This window comes from Bos taurus, chromosome 3, assembly GCF_002263795.3.
Source record: "Bos taurus isolate L1 Dominette 01449 registration number 42190680 breed Hereford chromosome 3, ARS-UCD2.0, whole genome shotgun sequence".
NCBI lineage: Eukaryota > Metazoa > Chordata > Mammalia > Artiodactyla > Bovidae > Bos > Bos taurus.
The window spans coordinates 106,604,447-106,622,038 of record NC_037330.1 but is presented as its reverse complement, the minus strand read 5'-3'; the positions used below and the strand labels follow the sequence as shown (position 1 = coordinate 106,622,038).

Below are 17,592 nucleotides of genomic sequence, written 5' to 3'. Positions count from 1 at the left end.
GGTGAACCCACAGCTACCTCCAGCCTTTTTTTGCAGAGGCTTCAGAGACCACCCTGCTTCCAAAAGTTAAAGTCTGGCCTCTAACTGTAGCCAGGCTAAACCATGGAGACATTGCCCAAAGATAAGCAGGGGTCAGGAGGGGAAACAGGGGTGTTGGAGGAATAGGGTGGGTTGAGTTTTACAATGCTTTTGTTTGTTGTTTAGCCGCTAAGTCCTATGGGACTCTTTTGTGACTCATGGACTATAGCCTGCTAGGCTCCTCTGTCCATAGAATGTCCCAGGCAAGAATACTGGAGTGAGTTGCCATTTCCTTCTCCATATAGTATTTGTTAGGTTACAGAAGTAACCTGAAAATGCCAAGAGGAAGGTAAAAAGCATTCATAAGCCAGTTAATAGTAATGAACGTTTTTATTATGTTGCTGGTGTTTCTTTCTGTGAGAATTCTGTATATATTCATTTTTAACAACCTGTCATTATCCTGTTTTGCCCACCTGATAGATGGGCCAGAGGCAAAGGCCATCATCCAGGTGTTCTGGGTGGAAGTCTCTGAGCTTGCAGGCTAAAATTGGGATGTATTCATGGAGAAATAGCATGCACCCTGAATGAAGCACTGTTTTTGTCATCCTGATTTAGATAAAAATGACTAAAAATTTACATCTAATGTTGTCACATTTTTACTTGAAACATTCTGACCTTTATTGCCTTTGTTGCTTGTAGCATAAGCATGTTTCACACTCAGACATTTTCAAGTGCCATATTTTCTGAAACATATTTAAACAGAAAGCATTGCAGTGAGCATCTTCATCACAGTGAAGTGCTTTTCATTTAGTTGTTTTTATGTCACAAAAAGGACATTAAAGGAAACTGAGACTTTGCCCCAAGCGGGTTGGAGAGCCTGCAGCTGTCACCACTAAAGGGTCTGTTCTCTTACAGTCCCTGAATGGCGTGAATGGCGTTATTCCTGTGCTTTAATGTCCCAGGAAGTGGGGATCAGTGTCCCGGCAAGTGGGGAATGGCAGAGAAAGCAACTTAGCTGCAAACTGTGCTCTTGCCTTTTCCAGGCACAGTTGTCTGAGTTTCAGACACTAGCATTCAAAATGTCCCCTTCTTTGCAAACAGGGCATGTTTGGAGGTTGATTAAATGAGGCTTCCTTCTTAGAAGTCATTTCATTTGGTGTACAATTCACGTCTTTGTCCTTGAAGCTATAATTCCTGAATTCTGTACTTGTCTTTTTGTGTGTGTGCATGGCACCTGAAAATTTAGTCAAAGCTGGAAGAGGCCCTCAACCTGGCAACAGAATTCCAGAATTCCCTGCAAGAATTTATCAATTGGCTCACTCTAGCAGAGCAGAGTTTAAACATCGCTTCTCCTCCCAGCCTGATTCTAAACACTGTCCTTTCCCAGATAGAGGAGCATAAGGTAACAATGGCATTACAATTCCCCCTTGCTTTTACAAGTGCCAATTGAAAATGATGCTCCTTGATCTTAGCTCCAGTTTAAAAACAGCAATATTTTCTCCTCAGGTGTTTGCTAATGAAGTAAATGCTCATCGAGACCAGATCATTGAGCTGGATCAAACTGGCAATCAGTTAAAGTTCCTTAGCCAAAAACAGGACGTTGTTTTGATCAAAAATTTGCTGGTTAGCGTCCAGTCTCGATGGGAGAAGGTTGTCCAGCGATCTATTGAAAGAGGGCGATCGCTGGATGATGCCAGAAAGCGGGCAAAACAAGTAAGTTGTAAGAGAAAGATACCAGTTTACTGAACAACCTTGGGCTTCGTGTGTTGAGTTCAGATGAAAGTGCTGTGTGGTGTGCATGTCCATTCCTGTTATAACTTATTCTTCAATAATTTCAGTTCCATGAAGCTTGGAAAAAGCTGATTGATTGGCTGGAAGATGCGGAAAGTCACCTGGACTCAGAACTGGAGATATCCAATGACCCAGACAAAATTAAACTTCAGCTCTCCAAACATAAGGTACCTTGGCTCACTGCTCTTCATTCCTGAGCTTGGGATTCACTGACGTTTGTAGCTTGTTAAAAAAAGAAAAAGCTAAAACTTTTAGCTTGCTGAAAGAAAACTAATTGGTTAATGTTAAACAGTTAAGATCATAGAGCCAGCCTTCCATTTTGCATGTAGACAGTGTCTAACCATGACAATTGCTTATTTTAAATAAGAGTTCAAACAAAGTGACTGATGAGTAGCCAGCTAAAACTGTGGGCTTTTAGAAAAAGTCATGATCTGGTGTGTGTGGCACAAACAAAACCTTACGAATTTGTTCAGGGTAAGCTGTTGTTAATTTTAGTTCAAGACGTAGTGACATTCATACTGTATCTGGTTACCACCTGAAAACTCAGTGTCATCTGACTTTCAGCATTTTTTTTTTCCTTTCTGAAAACAGGAGTTCCAGAAAACTCTTGGTGGCAAACAGCCTGTATATGATACCACAATTAGAACAGGCAGAGCACTGAAAGAGAAGACTTTGCTTCCTGATGACACTCAGAAACTTGACAACTTACTGGGAGAAGTCAGAGACAAATGGGATACTGTTTGTGGCAAGTCTGTGGAGAGGTGAGCATGAATGTCCCCTTCGTGGGTCTCTGTGTTATCCCAAAAGTAACCAGGAGACGGTACCAGATTCTGTAAAAATGATAATGAAGCTAATGCATCAGTGACAGTAGCTTCTTGGTATTTCCAATTAATTGAGTGACAAATTATGCATTAATCTCAGGAAAATATATTAAAATTATCTTACTTAAACTTGAAACTTACTGTATTACAAAGAGAGAAGCCTATAAAAATCAAGCCAACAATAGTATTAATAGATCTATGAATATATGTAAATCGCCAATTTGTAATGCCGGTAATTGTCTCACTGATTGTCTCTTGTGTTGAATGTTCTACAAAAGCCTCTGATAAAGTATCTCATTGAACCACCATGAGATTCACTCATCCTCATAACAACCACTGAGGTGGGGGTACTGTCCTCCCCCTTTTACAGATGAGGAAACAGTCATAAAGAGGTTTCTTGACTCCCCCATGCTCACTCAGCTGCTAAGTGGCAGAGCTGAGATTTAGTTCTAAAAGTTGTACTTTTATCCACTTGTACCCACTATGCTATGTAAGCATTATGATAGCTCTATATTATTTGTACTCCCAATTTTTCAGATGAGGTGACTGAGTTTCAAAGAGGTAACGAGACCCCCTAGAGTCTTAGATGGAGAGTTAGGAGTTGAACTGCTGGCCCCAGGTCATTAACAGAACCTCACCCTCTGCTGGACTGGTGTAATGTAAATAAAAAGACCTCGGGTCGTAGGGTGTGTCTATGTGTACAGCAGCTGGACTCTTAAGATCCCGGAAGTGCATCTCTACTGTCACCTGTACTATGCTTAATCCGTTTTTAAGAGTGGTTTACCTAAACATACCTAAAGATCTCTTAGTCACTTTTTATAATATTTCTGACTGTTCTGACACAGTGGTCTCTAGATAGAGTTCAAGCAGTGTTCCCTTTCAATGGCCAGAACTGTGGGCTGTTCATAAAAGGATCATTAAAATCAGTGAGGCTTATGTTCTTGTCTCAGGCAGCACAAGCTGGAGGAGGCCCTGCTGTTTTCGGGCCAATTCATGGACGCCCTGCAGGCCCTGGTTGACTGGCTGTACAAGGTCGAGCCGCAGCTGGCTGAGGACCAGCCTGTCCACGGAGACCTGGACCTCGTCATGAACCTCATGGACGCCCACAAGGTGAGGGGTGAGATCTGGGCTGTGTGGAGGGCGGAGCCATTGGGTCCCCATCCCTGTGTGCCTTCTGCTCGTGCTGCCCTCCTAAGGCTTCCCTAGAAAGAAAGTCGGAAAGAGCCTGTCTCTCTGCTTATCAGAGAGGCGGCTCCTTGCTCTGTGTGTGTAAACAAACTGCTGCCGGGATTCTGCATCAGTCACAAAGAATTGACCAAACTTGGTTCGATTCAGATGTGCCAATGTGTAAACTTGATTTTGAGGTTCCCTCCCATTTCCTGTTTATATGTCTCAATTGAATCTTATATATCTCAGTTGAATCAAACTGGATTTAAATTCAGAAGACCCTCAAGATATCCATTTTCCACTGATTGTTACAATGAAAATGAGTGCTTTTCAACTGCTTGCGAACCTGACGAGCTAGCACCGTGCATACCAGCATTTAGTACCTACACCTGTATGTTGAACTGCATACTGTTCTCCTGCTTCAGCATCAAACATTCAGCTTTACCTTGAAATTACACCAGATTTTTATGTGCCTGGCAGGTGGGCTCTTATCAAGAGGGAAAAGAGAGGGGAGGGATAAATTGGATGATTGGGGTTGACATATACATAGACAATGGCAACCCAGTCTTGCCTGGAAAATCCCATGGGCGGAGGAGCCTGGTAGGCTGCAGTCCACGGGATCGCAAAGAGTCGGACACGACTGAGTGACTTCACTTTCACTTTTCACTTTCATGCGTTGGAGAAGGAAATGGCAGCCCACTCCGGTGTTCTTGTCTAGAGAATCCCAGGGACAGGGGAGCCTAGTGGGCTGCCGTCTATGGGGTCGCACAGAGTTGGACACGACTGAAGCGACTTAGCAGGAGCAGGAGCATAGCTAAAATAGATAGCTAACAATCTACTGAATAGCACAGGGAACTCTACTCAATACTCTGTAATAATTTATATGGGAAAAGAATCTAAAAAAGAGTGGGTGTATGTATAACTGGTTCACTGCTGTACAGCAGAAACTAACATAACAGGGACTTCCCTGGTGGTTCAGTGGTTAAGACTCTGTGCTTCCAATGCAGGGAATGCAGGTTTGATCCCTGACCAGGAAACTATAACGTCCCACATGTGGCATGCTGTGGCCCCCAAAAAGAAACTAACCCGACGTTGTAAATCAACTATACTCCAATAAAAATCAGTTTTAAAAGTCCCACAGTTCCAGAGGGGTTAGCATAGCACAGTTCCTGTATCACAGGTGAGGAAGCAGGGACTCCAGTTAAGCAGCTTATCCAAAGTCACATGGCCCTCATTCAGACCCAAGTCCTGTGATGCTTCTTTCTCCCTTGTGGTCCCACCTCCATCTTTGCATAAAAGACACACAATTAGAACCTATCAAAGGAGAATTGAAAGAAAGGACTACTTTCTCTTTGGTTCTACTTGAATTCAAAACATTTGTGAGACGAACTAATTCTCCTGTTTTCCAGGTTTTCCAGAAGGAACTGGGCAAGCGAACAGGAACTGTTCAGGTCCTGAAGCGATCCGGCCGGGAGCTGATAGAGAACAGTCGCGATGACACCACCTGGGTGAAGGGGCAGCTCCAGGAGCTGAGCACTCGCTGGGACACCGTGTGCAAACTCTCCGTCTGCAAGCAGAGCCGGCTGGAGCAGGCCCTGAAGCAGGTCAGACAACACCGGGCTGGGCCTGAACAAAGTCAGTCTAGCCTCTTTGTCAGGATCGGTTCCAGCCAGTCTCACAGGGAGTCAAAAATTGGTGTTCTAAATGTTCTACAAGAACATTTAGCACATCTGTATTAGAGAAATCATTACTCCAGTTGATTTTCAAAGTTGCACAGATGAAAAATGACCTTTGTGGGGCTTCAATAGAGCCTCTAGGTGCCTATGATAGGCCAGACCCCCCTCTGGCTGCCTTGTCTGGGACCTCAGCTGCACAGAAAGGCTCAGGCTCTTGTGCTTGGTTATTTCAGGCAGAAGAGTTTCGGGACACAATCCACATGCTACTGGAGTGGCTTTCTGAAGCTGAGCAGACGCTACGCTTTCGGGGAGCACTTCCCGATGACACGGAGGCCCTGCAGTCTCTCATTGATACTCACAAGGTAACCTATCTCAGGGTGTGGGGCCCCACACCACCCACATGGAGAAATGACACGTGGGTTTTCTGACCCTCACGTGTCAGACCACTCAGCCTCTCGGTTTTTGCAAAAGTGGCACTTGCAGGTTATAAGCAAGTCAAGCAGCTGGTGTTGATACCAGAGGAAAACATGGGCTGCTCTAGCTTTACGCACGCCCCACCCCCACCCCTCCGTATACACCTTGGGTGGCTTTCCTCCGGGCCAGCTCCAAGCCTGATCTGCGCCCCTAGAGCCACTCACCAAGCTGCAGGGTATAATGTGGTGTCTGGGGCCTCAGTGTGACTGTCATAAGGAGGTGGGAAATATTTCCTTTTTTAATTTTTGTATTTCCCACCTAGAGATTTTACTCTTGGTTTTGTGATTGCATTGTGTTATAGGTATTGTTAAAACATTGTAGTGTTTTGTAGCTATCACTATTTTTGTCCAATACCGTTTACACATATGGAAATGAATATCAACACGAATTTGTGAAAGAGGGAGTGCTCAGGAAGGAGGTCAGCTTCCGTGTTTCTAGTCCTTACCATTCGTGCACTGAAAGTCATTCTTGTACAAGTCCCTCACTTTCCCACAGCTGGGAGACCTGGAAAGAAAATGCCAGAGATGTCTAAATACAGACTTTTAGAGGGCTGTATCAACACAGAGTCAAGAAAAAACACTGAAGCGTTTTTCTCCTCTCAGTGTAAACAGTGCTGCTAGAGTGGGTTTAAGGTTTCACATCTCGTTTGTTTAGGAATTCATGAAGAAAGTGGAAGAAAAGCGAGTGGACGTTAGCACAGCAGTGTCCATGGGAGAAGTCATCCTGGCAGCCTGCCATCCTGACTGCGTCACCACCATCAAGCACTGGATCACCATCATCCGCGCGCGCTTCGAGGAGGTGGGCTCTGGGTTCAGAGGAAGACCACAAGTGTCCCGTCCCCCACTCACCCTGAATAGCTCAGCAGGAGTCAGGTTATCAGCATTCTAGTCCTGACTGTTTTCCTGATAACGTGCGGAAACCTGAAAGGACGATGCTGGCGTCATGACGTGCGCCTTGATGCCATCCAGTGGACACATGCCGTGCTCTTTCCTCCTTCAGGGACCTTCTGTGTCTAAGACCATGTGCTACGTTTGTTTGCAGGGGAACTGGCTTCTTATTCCAGCTTGTCTCTGGAGCAAGAGAGAAGCCTCTTGACTGCTTGGGTGGTCTTTTCCCTAAAAGTCATTGTTAGGCTCACACAAAAAGGGGCTTTGAAAATAAGGAATGTGCTTGACTGAGAGCCAATGGGTTCCCTCCCCCGCAGGTCCTGACGTGGGCTAAGCAGCACCAGCAGCGCCTCGAAGCTGCCCTGTCAGAACTGGTGGCAAATGCCGAGCTCTTAGAAGAACTTCTGGCGTGGATCCAGTGGGCCGAGAGCACCCTCATTCAACGGGATCAGGATCCGATCCCTCAGAACATTGACCGAGTGAAAGCCCTTATTGCTGAGCACCAGGTACCCCACCCGCGTCCTGCGGTCATAGGTTCCTACGTGGCTCGTGGAGCCCATTTCCTTTGCTCTGTGCATCCATGTTTTAATGGCTGCTGAACATAGTCCTGCAGACTCAGCAGCTTAAAACATGCTTACTGTCTCGCAGTTTTTGTGGGTTGGGGGTCCAGGCATGAGTTGGCTGGGTCTGTTGACTGTTGTTTTCTATTGACTAGCCTCTATACCACGGTCTCATTACCTGGGACCTATCCCATCACACCTGGATTCAGAAAGATTTCTTACATGAACCCAGAGATGGGCCAGACAACACACGGAACTAAATTGAATGGAGGAAAACTCAGTTGAGCTGTCTTCATATACCATATATTCTTAGGAGACAAATACTTTTTAACAGTTGTTAAAAACTGTGGATTTTAGCCATGATCATTTACACTGAATGCAAGTATAGATTTTGCTTAGTAACACCACGGATGTAAATTCTTTTTAGCGTATGTAGTGAACCTTACCAGTGAAAACGCCCTGTGCTTCCCTTCAAGTTTACCTACATTGACCCCTCCTCTCCTGAGTAAGAGTATCTTCTTCCATCAAGGCCAGTCCCTCGCCCGTCTGTTACCCCCTCTCATTCCTTATGCCTTCCAGCTCCCCATCTTTCTCCCCCGCCCCCGCTCCACCACCATCTGTCTGACCATTGCTGCTCAGTCTTCTTAGCTGGTTTATCTTCCTTTGTTGTTGGTTAGTCAGCTAAGTTATGTCCAGTTCTTTTGTGACCCCAGGGACTAAGGCCCACTAGGCTCCTCTGTCCATGGGATTTCCCAGGCAAGAATACTGGAGTGGGTGGCCTTTTTCTTCTCCAGTGATCAAACCCATATCTCCTGCATTAGCAGTGGGTTCTGTACCACTGAGCCACCAGGGAAGCCCTCTTCTTCCTTTATTCACTTGTTAATGTTGCTGTTCCCTAAAGTTCCATTCTTAACCCTCTCCTCACACCCAAGGCCATATCTAGCTTTTGGCTTCAGCCAGCACCTGTACGCTAAGGGTTTCCATATCTCCTGCCTCATCTGCACACACAGGAAGCCAGAAACAGCTCTGAAACTTCCCTGCAGCCTTCTTTCCTGGCCCTGGCCCTAACCCCACCCTTCCTTCCACGCTGCCTCCTCTCTCCTCATCCACTCAGTCACCCAACACAGAAGCCTGTCGGATTTCTTCTCTTTCTGTAGCCCTACATTTAGCCAGTTGTTGGGTCTTATCTGTTTTACTTTCAGAATTCTGCGTGGCTCCTCTCCTGCCCTGCCTTACGCCTTCACTGTATTTTGCCTCAATTACTACATTAGGTTCCTAACGTCTGTGCCCCTCCACCCAGCCCCTTATCTCATGTCCTCCCTGCTACACTGAGGCCAGAGCAATAGCTCTAAGACAGAGATCTGTTGGTGTCTCTTTTCTGGATCAAAATCCTTCAGTTGCCCACCCACCTGTAACCCCCTTGCCAATTGCTTTCAGAATAAAATCCCAGTCCCTCAGCTTGACACAAGGCCTCTCTCGACCTTTCTGCTGCCTGCCTCTCCAGCTGTCCCTCTTGCCCCTCCTCCAATTGCATCCTTAGCTCAGCCAGTGATCAGGGCCCTGGCTCATTCCACTGTCAGGCTTCTGTGGGACCACCCTGCCCCCAGTCTTTGGCTCATTGCTCAGCATGCAGCTCAGGCACCAGCCTTCCAGGCAGCCTTCCTGCCCAACTTGGGCTGTGTGTGCCCATCCTAGGCCTGCCTTTGGGGACCTGGGTACCACTCATTGCTCTGCCTGGCCTGGTTTCCTCACTCAGCCGTGAGCTCCTGATAGTCAGAGTCATGTCTTATTCCTTCATGTCTCCAGCACTTGATGAAGTGCCTCACTCATCGTGTTTCTTGAAAGGAGTGGGGCCATATATGAAGACATCTCCAGTAGTCCATTTGTAGCAGGCTTAGCCCTTTTAGTAAGAAGTTGCCTATTTCCATCTTAGTCCAAGAAAACTCTCAACTCTTGTTATGTGTCCAACAGACGTTTATGGAGGAGATGACTCGAAAGCAGCCTGATGTGGACCGGGTCACCAAGACGTACAAGAGGAAGATCCTAGAGCCAGCCCACGCGCCTTTCATGGAGAAGTCCCGTGGTGGCAGCAGTACGTGGAGCCCTTGGGCAGGAGGTGTCCTTCTTGCTCCCTGAGGATGAGCATTTCAAAAACCATATGGGATTGGAATGCAAATCTTTTTTTGAAACTCACTTTTCTTAGACAGTAGCTAGGCTCCAGTTTTTTGAATTGGTATGAAATTGTGGGGTGGCTAAGTGGATTCATTTGTAGCGGCCTTCTGATTATTTTAGTCATCAGCACTGACTGTTTACATTTGGTTTACAGTAGTTTCTTCTTAAAATAAGTTGGCACCTGTAGAACCGTTGATGTCTCCTTGGTCCACTAAAGTGGGACAGAACTGATTGAAAGTATGAGACAGGTACCTGTTGGCTGGGGAAGAGCAGCAGTTTGTGCTTCCATATCTCAGTGTGGCCAGGTCCTGTGTTTCCTTCCTCAGTTACTGACCGGATATCATTGTGCAGATCCTTTAGGTTCAGCCAGATGGCACCTTCTCATTGTGAATGGACAAAACCAGCTTTTCTGATCTCGTGATTATTTTTCCTTTCAGGGAAGTCCTTGAGTCAGCCTGCCCCTCCTCCCATGCCAATCCTCTCACAGTCTGAAGCAAAAAATCCACGGATCAACCAGCTCTCTGGGCGCTGGCAGCAGGTGTGGCTGTTGGCGCTGGAGCGGCAGCGGAAGCTGAACGACGCTTTGGACCGGCTGGAGGAGGTGAGGCCCCGCCAGGCAGCCATCCCTGGAGGGAAGTGACTTATCAAAACACAGCCCTCCTGAGGCTCTGTGTCCTGACCCGTGTGCCTTGACCCACTACTTCTGCAGAAGGAGCAACGGAGCAGTGTAGGCCAGGACTCAGTCCTGCAGGCCCCCTGGGAGAGAAGACTCAAGTGAGGAAACTAACGGCTGATGGGCTGTAGCGCTGGTGGTGGGAAGCAGGCTGCCGGCCAGTCCCGGCGGGTCTGGGCTGTGGCACCATCCTCCTTAGTGCCCGGCCGTGGTTGAGAATCAGGAACCTAACTTGGCAAAGTTACCACCAGGTGTGGAGCAGCTCATAAAAATGACCATTACTGAGCCCTTTGTGTAAAGATATAAGCTCCTCAATTATGAAACGAGTAGTTTTTTTTAATAATCCTGTTATTTGTCGATTCTTCAGTAGATTATAAAAAGCAAATCTATTTTGAAGTATCATTAACCAATCTGAAAAATATAGTACTTCACTTCCTAGTTTCTAAAATAAATTGCTAATATCTTTTATATTTTTTTATTTGTGCATATCAAAGCAGCTATGCCCAGAAGTGAGTGTTCTGTGTTTTTTGTTGTTATTTCTGTAGATCCAGTTGAGTTATAAGCATATTTGGTTTTGGCTTTTTCTTTTTTTTTTTTTTCCCCATTCCTTCCAACTTTTTGGAGTTTGAAAGACCAGGGGGAAAACTGCTGCACTGTTTAAGTCATCCTGAGTCCGTGTCACTGGCATAGTCCAAGTAGCTCAGCATCACTTTGTCCACTGCACAGGCCCGCTGCTGTCCACCAGGACCAAATACTTAGAGTGGGAATCAGAGGGCAGTTCACTCCCTCTGGCGCCATCCAAAAGAAACACCACATAAGTGGGGCGCACTGAGGATTTCTCTTCTGGGGTAGAATCCATTCTTTTCCATCTGAGGGGATGATCCTTTGAGAAAATGCCAAGGGAAAGCAAGGCTGACCCCACCCACTCTTGTTGTGCGTGCTCCGTATCTTCCATGGTGGTTGTTGAGTTACTGTTTTTCTCACTGCTCCATTTTACCGCAGCTCGTGTAAGCAGTCATGGCTTTAAGTGAAGGAGCCAATGTGCCTTCACAAGAGGCAGCACAGAGATTTCATTCTTGGTCCCCTCAAAAGGCCCGCATGGCTTTGCTGGATGTCTGAAAGTTTGGGTATGCTCTGGGTAGGTTTGAAGACCAAAACAGCAGGTCTTGTTGACTCCTCTGATCTCTGTCTAGTTGAAGGAATTTGCCAACTTTGACTTCGATGTCTGGAGGAAAAAGTATATGCGTTGGATGAATCACAAAAAGTCTCGGGTGATGGATTTCTTCCGGCGAATTGACAAGGACCAGGATGGGAAGATAACCCGTCAGGAGTTTATCGATGGCATTCTAGCATCCAGTGAGTCCAGTCACAGTTCCAGACCCAGCCCACACCTAGACTCCCTGCACTTGCTTTGTAGAAGCAGGCTGTATTTCTGGCTAAACAGCCTTTCTTAAGTGAAAGCTGAAGTCTTGGAGCAGAAGTAATGTACCTGCTTACTAAAATTGGTCTATTGTTTTGATGGGAAGTCAGACCTCATTTTGTTTAGAATTAAAAAAAGCAAGTCTTATTTGACACATTATGGCAAGCAAAACACATTCAAGGTTTAGAAAAGGAGCTAACGATTGTGAATAATGAGGTTCTAAGTATAGGCAGACATTGGAGATACTGCAGGTTCACTTCCAGACCACCTTTATAAAGCAAATATTGGAACAGAGAGAGCCATTAGAGATTTTTGGTTTCCCAGTGATATAAAAGTTATGTTTATACTATACTGTAGTCTATTAAGTGTTCAATAGTGTTATACCTTAAGAAATGATGTATATACCTTAATTTAAAAATGTTTTATTGCTAAAATATGCTGACCATTGTCTGAGCCTTTAGCTAGTCATTATCATTTTGCAGTAGTAACATCAGAGATCATTGATCACAGATTACCATGACAAATATAATAATAATAATGGAAAATTTGAAATATTGCAAGAATTACCAGAATATGACACAGAGAGATATGAGGTGATCATATACTGTTGGGAAAATGGTGCCAATGAACCTGCTTGGCATGGATGGAGTTGGTGCAAACCTTAAATTTGTCTTAAAAAGAGGGGGATAACATCTGAAGCATAGTAAATGAAATCATATATTTTATAAGCTGTTACATAGATGCCAGAAACTGACATGAGATATGCCTATTAAATATTTTTTCAAGTTTTTCACAATATCAGTTGTTCAATAGGAATTCAGATTTTTTTTTTCTTTCAATTTTATTGAGATGTAAGTAGCATACAGCACTGAATAAGGTTAAGGTATACAGCATAATGATTTGATTTACGTATATGAAGTGATTATCACAGTAAGTTTAGTGAACATCATTTCATATAGGTACAAATTTAAGACATAAAAAAATTATTTCTTGTGATGAGAACTCTTAGGGTTTACTCTCAACAGCTTTTATATGTGATACAGCAGTGTTAATTATATTTATCATTTTGTTGTACATTACATCCCTCATCATGTCAGTTTCTGGCATCTGTATAAAAGCTTACAAAATGTGTGATCTCTTGTATTTTTAGCAAAAGGAATAAGTGAGGCATTTAGTTAAGTGACTTACACAGCACAGCTCACAGATGTGCTGCTTCACGTGGAGGCCCAAGAAGGCCTGTCTGGAGGTAATACCTGAGTTGAGACCTAAGTGATGGTAAGGATTCAGCCACGTCAAGATTTCAGGGTAGAGACGGAGCCAGAACCTCAGCAGGTACAAAGTGCTGAGAGGCGAATGAACTTGGCAGGTTCTCAGAGGTTAGCATGGCTGGAGTGTCATGACCTCAAGATTGGTAAGATGTGAAGTTGGAAAGATAGAAAACAACTATTAATGTGGGGCTTTGTTGGCCATCATGAAGGGATCAGATCTTATTCTCGAGACAGTGGGCCGCCAGCAGAGATTTCCATCTGACAGACAGTGTAGTCCACTTTATGTCTTAAGAAGTCACTCTGGTTATTGTAACATTCACACTTTGGAAAGCAGTTGTGAGGAACCCAAAGCAATAATCTAAACGTAGGAAAATGTCACCCTGTTTATTCCAAATTGTCACTCTCCTGAAATAATGTAAATATCCAACCTATTGATAGTGGAGTGAATAAGTATATTCTGAAGTTTGGTGGGAGGTCTCTTGTTTTAAATTGCATAGGGGGTTGGAAGGGTTATGAGTCTATTAGCAAAAATGCCAAAAACCGAGTGTGTTCTGGGGCATGCTTTGAGTATGCCATAATATATTTTGGGGTGATGTTTATCTTCTTTGTAACTTTTTGTATTTTCTAAGTTTTCTAAAGGGAGCATGTACTGGTTTTCAGAAAAATAAAAGTGAAGACAAATTCTTTTAAAGAAGTATTTATATAATCTCCAGCCAGCCTTTTCTCTTAGTTAATGTTCCAAAATGTGATTAATTTTCCTCCAGAGTTCCCTACTACCAAGTTAGAGATGACTGCCGTTGCAGACATTTTTGACCGAGATGGGGATGGTTATATTGATTACTATGAATTCGTGGCTGCTCTCCATCCCAACAAGGATGCTTATCGACCAACAACTGATGCAGATAAAATTGAAGACGAGGTATGAGAAATAATTGTATTCTGCGTACATTTTTGACGACATGTTGCTACTGTCCTGAATTTGGTCGGGTGCAATTGCCATATCAGCTTTTCAGCATGTCTGTTGGGATGTGATTATCTGGAGTTCTGTTTGAGGATCCCCTGTTGGATGGTGGAGCCCCCTTGGGTATCCAGCTATTGAGCTGTGGCTCTGTCTCGATGAATTCACTCACGTGAGTCACCTCTGTGTGGTGCTCTGCAGTTTCAAAGAACCTCTCCAGGGCACCACGTTGCCTAGAACAGACTCTGCCTTAGGGTCCAGGGGAGCATCTTCATATGTAGCATTTAAGGGTTGACACATAGTGTTTAAGATGTGCACCCACCAGCCTCTCTGCCTATTTAAGAACTGTATCACATTGAAAACTGCATCGTGCTAAAAAGTGTGAATTCATTAGGAGCTCATAGAATTGATCCTGAGATGGGAGAGGCAATGGGCCTGGTCTGGGGAGTGGTCCAGGGCCAGGCTCCTAGGTAGAGATGTAAATCAACTCATAATTTGCTGTTAATTAGTCAGTTAATATTGATGCATGCATATTAGCACATTTCTCTGAGGAAATTGTGAAGCAAGATGGAAGAATGTGTTGTATCATTACTGGTGAATTTCCTTTATATTCAGCATCTAACCGAATCTCCATGAGACTCACGACAGAAGATGAATGCGTGTGTTAAAAGCCTGGAATTCCTAAAAATACATAATGAAGAGCTTCTCTGATGACATGTGAAGATCTTTGTTTCTTTGAAGAGGAAGTCTTGCTTTATCCCTCACACTTTTCTTTTTGTTTTATTCACTACTAATAGGTCACAAGACAAGTGGCTCAGTGCAAATGTGCAAAAAGGTTTCAGGTGGAGCAGATTGGAGAGAATAAATACCGGGTAAGAAAGAGAAAACCAGTCCTTTGTGGTGGTCGTTCCTCCTGTGTGGCCCTTACAGGTGAAAGAGCCTGACACACGACAGATGGGTGACCCCAACTTCCCGCTCCCAAGGCTTGGAGGACCGGAGCCAGTGGGACTTGACATGCAGTGTCTGGCCCTCATCTTTGCAGGTGTCAAGTGTCCTGTGGGCTAAGATTCAGAGCCCCGCATAGTTGCATCTGGAAAATAGTGCCCTATTTGGTCCACAGTTGCTTGTATGAGATCCAATAGAGGAGACATTTCAGAGCCCTCTCTTCACTACTGAACAGGTCTTTGTGGGCGCGGAGGCACCTTTATCATAAGATAAGGAAACAGCTATCTAATGACTGGCCATTGCCCCCAAGGAGCTGGTTGTCATGAGCCCATATGGCTCACAGGCTCGGGGCTAGAAGAGCTGTGTCCAGGCCCCACGGGACTCTCAGCCTGCTCAGTAGTCTTCCCCAGAAAGCCATGCTGAGTAAGGCCATGAATGACAGTGAGCCATGCTGTGTTTTAGCTTCGTTTGGGGCCAGGCGGGGACATAAAAAGCATCTATGACAGGACTCCTAAAATGTACTCAGCAGCATGTCGGGATTCTCTAAGGTCCTAAGGTAGATCTAGGATTGGCAAAGAGGATTTAGGTGGCCAATTCAGATAGAGTGACATGCAGCCAGTTAGGAACAGGAAAATGAGATTCATGGGCATGTCAAAACTGTCTTCAAGGTACAGCAGAGCCACCCAGTGCTGCTCTGAGCTGGGGAGCAGTGTCGCGTGGCTCTGCCTTAGATCCAGCCCAAGTTTTGGGTTATAATAAGGCTCCAAGCAGTCTTACCCTGGTCTGTTGAGTTTTGTTTTGTTTTAATTACCTGTGAGAGGGATGAATTAACAGGAGCAATATAGAGTGCAAAAGTTAGGTCTTCTTAGCTTGTAAAACCTCATCCCTGAGTCTGAAGCTGGATAAGAATATGGTCAGTATGTGTTGTTCTTCTTGAAACTGTTAACATGATTACATGATTTTCATTCCTTAGTGTTAATTTGACAAAATGTTCTCTGTTTTGTTTTGTTTTTTTTCTTCCATTTCCTCCATCCTTTACTCTTAACTGTCTATAGTTCTTCCTCGGCAATCAGGTACAGTGTGCCTTGCAAACATTCTTTTCGGTGGAAATGGTCTGTGTGGCTAATGCTGCCTGTTCTTTGCTATGGGGAGAGGACATAATCTGAAGCATGCCTGGGTCACATCAGGTGGTCTTACCAAGCAGAGAAACTGCTAGTGGGGCAAGTGTTCTAAAGCTGTCTTCCAGGCAAAAAGATACAAGTGTATATAATTTTCCATTCAAAATTTGATCAGCTAAAAACAATATTTTGCTGGGCTGAGTTACAAGTATATATAGTATGGTTCCAGGGAAGTCAACTGTGGTATCAGTCTATCCCACCTCTGAAAAGAGCCCAGTCTTGTCCTTCTGTTTTGGAAGTCAGAATACCAGACAGCACAGTTCTGATTTACACCCAAGTCTTTTGACCATTAACACAGAATTTATAATGCACACTAAGTCAAAAAAGTCTTGGGACATTTAAGGTACTCAATCTGTTTAAATACCTTATTAATATTTTAGTTGTATTTATATTTTTAATTGTAAGGTATGTGAGAAGTGTGGTGTGGAATCATACTTGGCTGTAGCCTGAAGTTTGCCAATTACAGCCAGCCAGTATGATCTAATGGGATCAAATTAAACTTGCAAAGAAGATTGAATGCTTTTGACTCTGCTTGGTAATTCTAACCTTTTAGATCTTTTTGAGGGCTCTGGGGTCCTATGTCTTTAAATGGAAGGAAGTTGCATGGGTAAAATTTGTCTTGGGAAATGAAATCAGAAACATTTGGTGGATTTGAGGCCTTCAATCAATGTTGAGTTCCAGGCACTGCCTTAACCACTAACTATAGTAACATTCTGGGCCAGTGGGAAGAACAAAGGATGGAAAGAAAATGAAAACAAGAACAGCCAAACTGACTTTAAATAAATCATTGCAGAAGAGTGCCAAGTAGCACCTAAGCTTGTGCCTGTTTGCTAATGACTGCATATGGGTACAGGGCCCCTTTGAAGTGGCACTGATGTCCTCCTCTACTCCACTGACCTGCAGAGGGTCAGAGGAGCCCATTCCAGTGTTGAGAACAGAATTATGAAGTTCATTTTATACACGAGGCACCTGAGGCCTTAAGGACCACTGTGCCCACAGTTACACAGGAAATACCAGAGCCATGACCCAGGTCACTGTAAGGGATTTTCCATTTAAGAGAAGGAAACAGAGCTTGCTGTTGCCCCTAAGACTGTCCAGAGGTCCTTGCTTCTCTGGCAACCCCTCTCTGCCAGATTTGTGCCGGTCCCTGTTTGTAGAGCTGTGGTAGTCCTTCCACACTCATCACTCTGGCCTCAGCTTCCCCAGACACTTTGGCCTCTGGCTTGGGTCAAACCTCCTTTTCCCCATAGCTCAGTAAAAGCAAGTTAGAATACTTCAGAGAGAGCTTTAGTAAGAAGTTAGGGGGAAAAAAGAATGAAATCAATGCAATTAGACTGACAAATCGTTGACGGGGCACAGTAATCTAAGAATATAGCTCAGCTTGGGGTTCCTTCCTGATTCCCCCTGGGAGACGCAGAGCTCCTTTCCTTCTCCCCTCACTTACCCAGAGAAGACCCCCGAATCGTGACGCAAGCTGACACTGCGCTTAGATCCGATGGAATCCTCAGTGCCTACCTGCTCCCACTCATAGGGCCAGTGTCTGAGGGCAGCTTCCTTCCTGGGACAGGACGTTCATTCCCTCAC

The 17,592-nt window shown here is 44.7% G+C and overlaps 1 protein-coding gene across 17 annotated transcripts in view; it reads left to right on the top strand.

Moving 5' to 3' along the window:
• MACF1 (microtubule actin crosslinking factor 1) overlaps positions 1 to 17,592 on the top strand; it is a 340,927-nt gene that overhangs the window by 308,638 nt on the left and 14,697 nt on the right. For 10 of the 17 annotated variants that reach the window (XM_059882759.1, XM_059882773.1, XM_059882770.1 and 7 more), the window contains 15 exons: positions 1,265 to 1,420; positions 1,525 to 1,731; positions 1,857 to 1,976; positions 2,401 to 2,570; positions 3,581 to 3,740; positions 5,207 to 5,401; positions 5,707 to 5,835; positions 6,602 to 6,745; positions 7,152 to 7,340; positions 9,366 to 9,486; positions 10,004 to 10,167; positions 11,433 to 11,595; positions 13,692 to 13,846; positions 14,683 to 14,757; positions 15,886 to 15,903. In XM_059882759.1, coding sequence (XP_059738742.1) covers positions 1,265 to 1,420; positions 1,525 to 1,731; positions 1,857 to 1,976; positions 2,401 to 2,570; positions 3,581 to 3,740; positions 5,207 to 5,401; positions 5,707 to 5,835; positions 6,602 to 6,745; positions 7,152 to 7,340; positions 9,366 to 9,486; positions 10,004 to 10,167; positions 11,433 to 11,595; positions 13,692 to 13,846; positions 14,683 to 14,757; positions 15,886 to 15,903 — 2,166 coding nt within the window. The remainder of the gene's footprint in view (positions 1 to 1,264; positions 1,421 to 1,524; positions 1,732 to 1,856; positions 1,977 to 2,400; positions 2,571 to 3,580; positions 3,741 to 5,206; positions 5,402 to 5,706; positions 5,836 to 6,601; positions 6,746 to 7,151; positions 7,341 to 9,365; positions 9,487 to 10,003; positions 10,168 to 11,432; positions 11,596 to 13,691; positions 13,847 to 14,682; positions 14,758 to 15,885; positions 15,904 to 17,592) is intronic. The other 7 variants (NM_001143860.3, XM_059882785.1, XM_059882784.1 and 4 more) reach the window with 1 other exon arrangement.